At 35.6% G+C, this 12,104-nt stretch overlaps 1 protein-coding gene across 1 annotated transcript in view; it reads left to right on the top strand.

The window, feature by feature from the left end:
* The window catches only part of LOC122341230 (orexin receptor type 2-like), a 44,417-nt gene that overhangs the window by 17,460 nt on the left and 14,853 nt on the right, over positions 1-12,104 (top strand). The window contains exon 4 of the mRNA XM_043234589.1: positions 5,642-5,900. Coding sequence (XP_043090524.1) covers positions 5,642-5,900 — 259 coding nt within the window. The remainder of the gene's footprint in view (positions 1-5,641; positions 5,901-12,104) is intronic.

Raw genomic sequence — 12,104 nt, 5'->3', positions numbered from 1 at the left:
TAGTACAATGACGCATTACATTTGAATATACAAGTTACTTTCTTTTCACAATTCACAAATGTACTTAATGTACAGGTAAGTTCGTGTTTATATAATAAATTCCATTAATTTCCAAAATTTGAGCATTACTAAAACAAGATAATGATAGGTTTTCAGCAAATAATGGGAAATAATAATTCTTATTTAGCAGACACTTTCATCCAAAGCACACAAAACCAGTCATAAGGATCAATTGTGAAATTGAGATTTGGGCTGTATATCATATGAAAGTTAAATAAATTTGGGTGCAAATGATGTGTTTACAGTATTAAATGTATGAAATATCTTTACTTAATAGCCTAATGATTTTGGCATAAAAGAAAAAACAGTTATTTTGACCCATACAATGTATTTTTGGTTACTGCTACAACACCCGTGCTTTTGTGGTCCAGGGTCACATTTAAAGGGTGCCAATAAATAAAACAATCCCTTCAAATATAGGCGGAAAAGACAGAAAGGGAAAAATGTAATAAAATCAAGCTCATGGAATTAACAAGGTTTTGGACGAGCTAATGACGGGGATGGAGCGCTTTGTCTTTCACTGGAACAACTGTAACTGTTAACTGAGGCAGCAAGTGCTTTGCATTATATGCTTTCATACAGGTTTTACAACTTTTACATATCATATAATGTTTGTAGCTATGGCGCTCTGCAAAGGAGGAAGGCTTGACTCCCTAGAGTGAGAAACTGAGAAAAATGAGATTGAAACTTTTTTATTTGTGCAGCCAGAACTGGATTTTTTCACCTATTTTAAAGTTGAAACTGCATTTTCTGCAAAACGTGAGAAATCACAACAAAGAAAAATACAGTAACTTCCATATTATCAATATTTGGTTGCTGATCACCATTAAAAAATATCATTACATTAACACCTACGCTACTGCATACAGCAATATGACTCTTGCCTGGGGGTGTGCAAGATTGCCAAAAAATATATCTCAGTATTTTCTGGAACGATGATTATACTATATTTTGCTGAGTGTGTTATTGTGATATACCTTAATGACTGACATGGACAGCTGACTCCTAAAGTTTCTTCATATTCTGTGTGGTCAGTTTACACTGATAGAAATGTATTTTTTCCAATAAGCTTTAACTGATTTGTACATTTTATGTTTTTTTTACTCTTATAAAGTGTCCATTGTCTTTTGAATACTGATATTTCAAAATGACTTTAATAAAAGATACTCTAAATGTGAAATTAAAACTGCCAGTAGGTGGAAGTCACTGTAAATAAGTGAGTCATTGCGAGTGAGTCATTCAGAAACGCTGTGGTTGTGTTTGGAATTATTTTTGTTGTTGAAAACAACAAAACGGGAGTCTCTTAAATTATTACTGATCATGAGCTGTCATATGGCATTGAGTTCACACACATACATCCAATTAGAAATAATACATATAATACATAATACATCCAATTATTTTTTTAAAGGTTATTAACGTATTATGCATTGATGCCAAGGTATCTAGTTTTGCATTGATTTATTATATAGAGGTCCTGATCTATCTAATATGTGCTTCAAATGCCTGGCTCACACTACAGGATTTTTAGCCCGATTTAGCGCAGATTTTCTCCTTTCAAGAATCTGAGCAAAAATCTTGTCCAGCAGCTCTATTAGCCCTGATTTTCGGTGCAGATTATGTGGTAATTTGAGGCGTTTAAACATTCATTACCTAGGAAGCTGGCTGTTCAGAGAGTGCTGTATTCGAGTATGTTAAAGCAAGTTGAGTGGAAGGAAAAAGTGTGGAAGACAAAAAATGCATAACCAACTGAGAGAACTGTCAAGCAAAATCAATTTAATAGTTTGAGTGAACTTCACAAAGAATGGACTTAGGCTGGGGTTTAGGCATCAAGATCCACCAAACATAGACGTCTCAAGGAATTTGGCTACAGTTGTCGTATTCCTCTTGTTAAGCCACTCCTGAACCACAGACAACATCAGATGCATCTGGGCTAAGGAGAAGAAGAACTGGACTGTTTCCCAGTGGTTTCCAAGTCCTCTTTTCAGATGAGAGCAAGTTTTGTGTTACTAGAGTCTGGAGGAAGGGTGGAGAAGTTGCTTGAAGTTTCCACAGTCTGTGATGATTTGAGGTGAAATGTCATTTGTTGGTGTTGGTCCATTATGTGATTTGAAAACCAACGTCACTTCACCCGTTTAACAAAAAATATTGGAACACTTCATGCTTCCTTCTGCTGACCAATTTCATTTTCCAGCAGTATTTGGCACCTTCTGTACCACCTCAGCAGCCACAAACTGATCATTACCATGCCATTACTGAGGAAGTAATTAAAGCAAAATGAGCCCCTTACAAAGTATTGAGTACATGTGTAGTAAGTGAACATACTTTCCAGAACAATTGACTAAAAATTAATTGGTGTTTTTTTTTAAATATAAGCAAAAATCATCACAATTAAAAGAACCAAAGACGTAAACTACTTCAGTCTGTGTGCATTGAATTTAATACACAAGTTTCACAATTTGAGTCGAATTACTGAAATAAATGACCTTTTCCATGACATTCTAATTTATTGAGATGCACCTGCAAACTAATAATTGTATTTCATTGCTGAAAAGTATTCAACCCTCTTTTCCTTCAAACTATGGTTTATTCATTATATATTTAAAAAGTAACATAACACTACTTTCCATAAAAAGTAACATAATTAGTTACTTTTTTAGTAAGTAACACAATGTAGTAATGCATTATTTTAAAAAGTAGTTTTCCCCAGCACTGCTCACTGCTGTATGTGTGAAAAATACAAAGCACAAATTCCAAATATGGCTTACCACACTTGGCTGCATATTATTTTACTTCAATATGCTTGCTATGCAAAAATGTATATTCATGATGTTGATGAATATATTTGAGGACCACCCAGAAATGAATGGTAAAGTCAGGGTAGATGCAGCTGAAGTGGTTAATATTGGATTGTTATTGAAGGCCAGGAGCTGCAGATGTTGATCCGTTGAAATGCCAAGTGGTTTCTTGACATATGGTGCAGTTTGAAGCAACATCAGGCTGGGCCTGAGCTGGGTCTTGTTGACTCTAGTACCCTCTAGATATGTATCCAAAGACTTTTTAGTATTAGTGTAAGATACAATTTAGTTAATTTATATCAGAATTAGCAACCAGATTCAGTATAGAATATGCATTATGGATATATGCTGAATATGCAAGGTGTTAATGTCTTAAGGGGAGGGCTTTTGTGACTTTTAACTGAAAAAATGTACCCAGCCTATCATCCCAGATAAGCCTTTTTATTCAATATGACAATTACATTCATAAAAAAAATCATTTTTTGCTTCGCACAACCTTTACTTTGCAAAATAATAATGATCCAGGTGGGAACCAGGAGGCAGGTGTTGTGCACAAATCTGTTGACCTTTCTGCAAGCTAGGTGATGTGCATCCAGATAAGAGGCTGAAAAAGTCATTTCTGATGGAGTTAGTGTAAGTCAAGGGATAAAATGCACAGTACATATGAATAACAACCTCAAGGATGAATTTGTAATCTTGAAAACGAAAACATATCGTAGCTCTACGAATGCTAGCCTATTGTGCATCCACATGATTTCAGAGTAGCTTTTTCGGTGAACTTGAATTCTTGCACATTTCCATTTTACAACCTCTTTCAACAGTAAAAAAGTATTTATTCCCGTGCAAACCCTCTGAAAGAACAGAGTATTGATTTGTGCCCACATTTGATTTCTTTTACAATATTTGTGTTTATATATGACCTTATTACAAATTCGTACCAGCATCAAACTAGAAACATAAATGCTTACAAGATCCACCTCAGTGTGTCACATAGGTCGTGACTGCATTGATTATCCATTGTCGGATGAGCGGGCTCTGCTCGTTTTATCTGTTTTGTGACCACTGCCTTTCAGCTTGCGCAATGATATCTACAACATTATTCCCTAGTGTAACTGACTTATGCAGCGTGTTAGCAATGGCCAAAATTAAATCAATGTTCACATAAGTTTAATATTTTTAATAAATAATTGTAAACATAAAAAGTATTTCTGGGAAAAAAAAAAAGCTTTTCCAGGCACAATGTTATTCTATTCCATGGAACACCAACACCCTTTTTAATAGAGCTACAGATATTTTAAAAGCATTTTTTTTGCAGTTTGACGTCCAATTTATATTCACAGAATAAAATTCACATGGGTAGTAGCCAAGGTCAGTTAGAGACCTGGCACCAATTAGGTAAATATTCGTACCTATATGAAAAAAAAGTCAATCTTAATTGTACAGCTATATTCTGTGAAATATTCTGTGAAATATATTATTCTTCAGAAGTCTAAAAGTGATTTTACATGGTTCCCTGATTTTATTCAAGTGTACAACTGCCCCCAGCCTTAAAAATAAAACAAAAAAACTCAAGTCAGAACCACAATATTAGCATTTTCAGACTTGGTTTAAAGGTTACTTTTAAAAGGTGACATATCTATTAATTAAATCATTAGTGTATATGGTGTGCATGAGTGAGCTTCTACAATAAAATTATTTATCATAAACACCTTGAAAAGCTTTTTATGGGCTTGATATAATCTGTTAGGATTTGGGGTAATATGTCTGTAATACACAGACTTCACTATTCATGAATCACAACAATGGTAGCAAATAAATGTAATTTTATTGTATTAATTACAAGCATTTTATTTGCTCTTTGTGTTGTGCTATACACTGACACAAAAAGACAGAAAATAAAATTGGCAAAAAAAAAAAAACAGTAAAACAAAACAATTGCATAATTTATTCAAGCTGCACTGCACTCAGAGTCAGTGAGTATGTACTGTATGCTAAGTCTACGTCCCGATATGAATCCTAAATTCGATGTAATAATAGTCACCAGTAATCCTAAAGTAAAGGATCAAGTACACCCACAGTAACAGCTACATCTGCAGTTATTTTTTAGTTACTAGAACTGTAAGTGATTAAGCAGTGTGTCAGTACAACATACTTTTCATATTTCAATTGGCAATTGGTTTGAGGGCTTTTTAAAGTAAGCCCAGCTAATTAGATTTTGCAGTGCGATTTCACCATTAACAAAAGCTAAAAAATATATATTTGCAATGCGTTTTTATTATGTTTGTGCTTTTTCGTTTTCTTTTTTTCATTGTAAACAATGTTTTGTTTTTTTCAGCTGTGAGCGTCAAGCCTAGCTACTACAGCATTTCCTGGCCAATACGTAATATAATAATTTGAATAATAATAATAATAATAATGATAATAATAATACGTGTGTAACAAGTATAGAATAATATGACAAAAATATAATCCAGTACAGGATTGTTTGACTGTGTGTGGCCGCCTTATTTGTTATGCGACATAGGTCTGACAGCTATAGAGTACTTGCATAAACATGAGTATCCTCACGAGAAACAAAGAGCCGCGCAGCAACCGCTTGGTGTCTTCTGTAGCTTCTGACTTCTCAGCTTTGCTAACTAATTGGTTATAGGCTGAGAGGTCCACAGTGCGTCACGGCGCTCTCTAACTCTCAGTCTTCTCTCTCTCTCTCTCTCTCTCTCTCTCTCTCTCTCTCTCTCTCTCTCTCTCTCTCTCTCTCTCGCCCCTCACTCGCGCGGTGTCAGTCATCCGCGATGCTGGAGAGAGAGCCTGGGTCCGCGCCAAACATGTCTGGGATCACCGCTAATGACGCCTGTAATGACTGTTTAACATCGACTCAGCATCTGAACTCCACGGAAATCAACTCTCACTCTCACATTGATGAAGACGACGAACTTCTCAAGTACATCTGGAGGGAATATCTGCATCCTAAACAGTACGAATGGGTGCTCATAGCTGGATATATCATAGTTTTTCTTGTATCTCTGGTCGGAAACACCTTGGGTAAGTAAGTTTGAAACGCGCAAGTAACTCCCAGCTCTGCTTTAAAATGTTTTACTGTCAGATGAATACAGGTTTGTCCATCATGTTGCTTTGAGCGTGGGATCATATGATCATAAAATATTTTATCTGCTTAAAAAATAACTGTGATATCGATTGTGTATAACTGTAGTGTGTTTAAATAGTTGTATTTATTAACACTGCTAGTTTAAGGTTTAAGAATATTTGCATCCCCACATGCACGCATTATGTACCATAAATTCAGCTACAGTTTTAATAAAATGCCAAAACTCTAGTATTTTTTTCTTCCTTGACATTTAATCTTTTTGATCCAGACTATTCTGGCAAATGAAATCAAGCGCTGCATGTGAATGTGTGATGGATTTGTGGAATTGTGGTTGAAAGACTATGATTTGACCGTGATTTTAAATATTTTGTAATCCAGATGGCTCAGAATCAGTTGTCCGTCTTAGTGCAAATACTGACACTTGAAGTTTTCTAGAGGAATTTAGTAACACGATGAAAGCCCCAATGATCTGCATATCCGAGGTAATTGGTTAACACATTTTGGCATATAATCGTGGGTCCCTGTTACTTAGAATTTTTTATTCATGTTTATCATGTGCAATTCTCTTTAAAGGTGCAGCGAGTGTTTTTTGTTGCATCAAACAGAACTGCAGTCTTCCTCAGCCAATGAGTTTTGAACTTGTCACCCAACAAACAGGACCGATTGTAATGACACACTTCGCTTTGAAGGAGTAATTGGCACAATAAGTCCAAGTCTGAACTCTGGCTGAAATTCATGGTTAAAGTCCTCTGAAGCTGTGTGATTTCTTTGTGTGAGACCGAAAGTTGTTATTTGCTGGTAATATTTCCATTCGCCGGAGCCCTCAAATCATAACTCTGGTTTTACTTTTATATATATATATATATATATATATATATTTAATTTTTATTTTTATTAGAATGGTTAAATCTAATCGTGACACAAGACCTCTTTCAAGAAGTCCAACTGAAGATTTCATATAAAAATGTCACATATTCATGCATAAATGCAAACATAGAAACAACACAGAAAAACAGCAAAAGGAGAGAGACATGCATATCCATAAAACATTTCATGGCAGATCAAAAATGATGGAAAACAGCAACCTGTTTCCAGTTTGTAAGGGCATTCAAAGGAGAGTGTTTGTAAGGTAATGGTATGCTACAGCTCATTTCATGTGCAGGAAGCGTAAAGAGACATTTACCAAGCTCACGGGCGACATTTGGCTGAATCAGGGTGCAAATGTACTGCTATAATTGCTAGGATAAAAGGCTGGGGATGTAACTAAATTAGACTTTATCTAATAATGTTTTGGCAATAAATAGTAGTAAGCTGGTCTTCTCTGATGCAAAGAGGAGCAGCATCCAGAGATTAAAATGCTGTGGTCAAAGCAGGCATTCATTACGAAGCGCAATGCAGCATTCAATTGTTAATCAAGGATGAAGCTGCAAGTATGTAAATCATATTACCACGGTCTACCACGTATTGATTTTTGTTTTTTTTCTGACCCCAAATGTGTCAAATGTTGTTGGTGGCTTTTGCGACCATTGATGTGAAGCTTAATATAACACAACATTTGATTTGAGAGCTGTGGCAGACTGTGAGTTTATCAATAGATTTTGTCTGAAACTTGCTTGATTCATAAAGAACAAAAAATGGTAACCTAAAATGCCTGCATCTAAATTAATTGGTTTATTGATTTTTTAAGTCAAAATATGAATTGCCTTTACTGAACCCAGCATGTTTACATCAACTAGTGAGAACAAGTGTAAGTCAAATTTATGGAAAAAATCAGGATTGGTAGAATTGCTGTAAAAATGAACACGGCCATTTGTAATTTTGTAATCAGAACGATGTGTGTGGGTTCAGTATGACAAATTTCATTCAGAGATTAGCTGGCTATTCCCTTACATTACTCTAATATGAGATGAGTCATATATGATAAATCATGTTAAATGTTAAATGTGTTTTCAGTATAGATACACTACAATATATCTGATATAGCCATATTAAAAGGTTAAAAGGTTAGATGATATCATGAGAAATATTCAGAGCTATTGAATGTACCTCGTTATTTAAATGCAATCACAATGAATGATTAAGTGGTGAAGACTTAAAGATATGAGCTTGACAGTGCAAAGGCCATTTTTCTTTAAATCATCAAGTGCTCTAAAATGTTAGATACGTTTTCTTCAAGTATTAACGTCTAAATGAAATGGTTTTTTACTGATGTCTGAAAAGTCACTTAATTTACCGAATCAAAATGCATAAGTCAGACTACTCCAATAAAAGTCTCTGAATATAGTCTTATAGTGTACAAAACACACACACACACACACACACACACACACACACACACACACCTAAATGCTACAACAGTATCACAAAATACACTGTTAAGTAGGTATTATACTTAAACTGTACATGTTAGCTCTTTTAGATAGAAAATGCCAATTGATCAGTGATAACATCATCTAACACACACACACACACACACCAGTTCCACCATTGCTAACTTGATAGTGCACTCGGTACTCTGCGTCACCGTTAGAACCCGACTGAAGTACAAAGACTTTAATTTACATAATAAATAATAGTTTAGCTTTCAGATAGTTACATTGCAAATATGAAAATATTATAGAATATTTGGATTTGTGCCGAATTAGAGGCAGGATACACGAGCAAAAAGCCTCATTTCGCTCACTGTTGAGTGCGTAAGTCTTTAAAGAATAGTCCTTTGTCAGTCTGTGAGAGACACGTTCAGAATCAGTGCATGGTCAATGTCTGGGGGGTTTGTTTTCAAGTGAGCGTTCACTTTTCTTCTGCAGCGTTGCATTGCTACAGGTGCCCACTACGGGGGTTGGGTTGCCTGTATTCATCGTGAGGCTGTATGCATGTCCGTACCGTGACGGTTCGGTACGAATACATGCATCGTGCCAGGCCTACTTTAGAGGCACACTTTTTACAGATCCTCTGATGACTAGCTCAGTGATTGAAATAAAAAGGATGAGAAAATACGTCTCAATAGACCAGTGGCGAACTTACTTATAAATGCCATTTGCACGTTCTGATAGAATTACACAGTTACAGTGTTCTTATCGGTCTTCAAACAGAACCCTCGCATCATGCTGTATGAATTCCAAAAACAAAATGTTGTTAATTTAGTCATAAATTCAGCTAATGTACAAAAATGTACGTGTTTGATCCGTGATGTCTTTTGCAAATAGTTTGATGAGATGTGTGAAACCTAGTGCACTATTCAGACGTGAAATCCAGATCTAGCTGTAGCCAGCAGGGCTTTTTATCTGGCATAGACAGGTGAGCGCCTGTCTTTGATAGACGAATGTGTCAGCATTATGTCCAGTTTTGTTACTGCTTCTTCTGATAATTCCATTCTGTCAAGTGGAGATGTTAGTAAAATGATCAAGATTGAATTACTTTTTAAACATGAATGCTTTTCGTTCTCTGCCCTCTCTTCAAGGGTGACTTATATCAATTTATATGCAATTATGCAATGCTCTGGCAGGTGAGAGTTCTGTCGCAAAGCTACTGCAGAGCTTTGATAAATGTCTTTTTTTCCCCTGGAAGTGCACTGATGTGCTTTGGGGGGGTGTTCATCAAACAACCAGAGCAGGGGTGGTCATGTGACGAGCACATGAAACAAGTGGAAAGACAGAAATAGAGCTAGACGTTCTACCACAGTGAGGAGGCTTTGAAAATGCCCTATGTGCAGTAACAGTTCCTCTGCTCTGCTACTAAATCAAAGAGTCTTCATTTGCCAACTGGATATCCCTAAACCTCAAGTCCAGATTTTCCTGAATGCACTATAATAAAAATCATGAACGCTGGCAGTGGGGGAGTACTGGTCTTTTTAAGGGAAATCAAATAATGAACCCTTTGCCTGCCGGCGTTTCTTGTTTTTTTTTTAAGTCAGTGTTTTTTGTTTTGTTTTCTGAATTTCACAAAAATTTCACGGCCCCCAGAGTATTTTGTTGTATGACTATATGAACATACAATACATTAAAATAAGGATCAGACAGTCTACTTTCAAATGCAATAAATAAAAAATTATTTTAAAAGCTTTACTCTAGCTTCACGCGTTGTTTTTGAATGTAGGTGGGTTTCATTAAAAAAAAGCATTTTGAGCAAAAATCTAATTTTTTTGAGAGATAAATAAAATTTTTATCAAATGCTACACTTGGATTATGTATAGTGATATGATCAAAGCAAAGATGCAGCCTCCATCGGTGCTCTCAAAGCTTGCACAGGCCTTTACCACTTTCTGGGTTGACATTTCACTGTATAACATTAGACAGTTTTCATTTATATGCAGTTGGCGTTGATGATTTTTCTTGGCGTCATTATATTTCATATGCATATGCTTATATATGAGATTGCTTGTTTCTGTGTCTACCTGGTCTGTGTTTTTTCAACACTTTTTAGACTTATTCAGGAGATGCGTAATAGTGCCATTTTAGCATATAACAGTGAAAACTCAGAAACCCGGAAAAATTGAGTTTGGCAGAGAAAGAGTTAAAGAACGATAAAAGAGCAAGATTTTGTTTTCAGTACAAAATGTTGGAAAGACAACATAATACTGTTTGGTCATTTCACACCTCTGTCATAAAAAATGGGTAAAATATGAAATGTTCACTAAAGCATTGCTTCGGAGTTCGTGTTCGGTCTCTGTGAACAGTACAGCCCACCTTTGTTGATTTTAATGGCTATCTCTGTCATTGTGACATTGATGAATTTGGGCCATTTTTAACTATTGGGGAGGACTTGTCTCTCTAAATGTCTGTGGTGGTTACAAACCTGCGCTATAGTGTTGTCTATAACACATAAACACTGACCTCTGGGCATGTCTCTTGGGAATGAGGAAAGTTGGCAGGCAAACTTGGAAATGTGCCAAGACTAATGTTGCCTGGGCCTTCAGGTCATTACATCAGCCCATCTTCTGCTCTGTCCTCTAGGCTGATTCAACAGCTGTGTCTTCATTCATTCTCAGGTCGCTTCACTAGTCTCAGTTTTTGGACAAAACATTCAGCTGCTTCATAAACCTCTTTGTACTTTCATGGGTTTCAAAAAAGAAACTCGAGTCTTTAAAGACCAAAGTGTTCTCATAAACAAGGGCAAAAAAAGGAATGTTTGGCACACATCATACGTAAGGTAAGAATGGCTTGTCAGGACACTGAGTCGCAATACAAAAGAATAATGAAAGCAGACAAAAATGTATTTGTCGTTGGGCATTTACAAAAGATGCGTAATTTTCAATTCATTGATTTCTGAGAAGCAACCCAGTAATCAGATATAAATAGTCTTCTCATATTTCACCTGTCACATATCCAATATAGAGAGACAGGTCTACTTACCACAGTGAATATTTCTAAAGGAAGATTCTGTTTCATTGTGACCATTTCACTAATCTTTCCTACTACCTTTTATGATCCATACTGCATTATCAGTTCATTCTTAAACGTAGATGAATGCTGGGTGTGATAATATTTCTGATTCAATACGCATTATGTTTGTATCTCACATCTCTTTTGACACATATTGAGATATAGCAAGTATGAAGTTAGCATCGAGACATAATAAATATCAACATGTTTAAAAGCTAAATCCGAAATTATTCTAAAATAAACTTATTTTTGCAGGCTCTCTGGTAAGTACTGCTTGACACAGATTTCTTTCTTTTTACAGTGACCTCCGAATTATTGATTTTTTTAAGTGCCACACTAAATATGCTAAATAAAATCAACATTAATCAGCTGATGTCACTTGGCTGCTTATCTGTGAATATGTCAAAGCAGTTGGTAATCCACAGCTATTTCATGGGTTATTCATGAGGCTCCCAGTCTTATTTTGACATTTACATTTATTTTCTGCACAAATGCTTTCTAAATGAACCCATTTACAGGAATGCGCATACAGCGTCATGACAATTATAATAAATTATTTGCACTTTTTTTTTAACTTTTAAGACTAGCAATGTAGCAAGAAGATTAGTAAAACCATGTGGCACCAGGGGTTCAACCGTAATTTTATGAAGCAATATTTATTGTATTCTGTAGCTGTCATTATGGGGTGGAGTAACCCTTTAAATCAAAGCATAGCCACATGTTTCCATTAAGTAAATGTTGCTGTCAATCACTAAAAAT

This window comes from Puntigrus tetrazona, unplaced genomic scaffold, assembly GCF_018831695.1.
Source record: "Puntigrus tetrazona isolate hp1 unplaced genomic scaffold, ASM1883169v1 S000001170, whole genome shotgun sequence".
Lineage (NCBI taxonomy): Eukaryota > Metazoa > Chordata > Actinopteri > Cypriniformes > Cyprinidae > Puntigrus > Puntigrus tetrazona.
The sequence above is the reverse complement of the archived record's forward strand: the minus strand, read 5'-3'. Positions and strand labels throughout refer to the sequence as shown.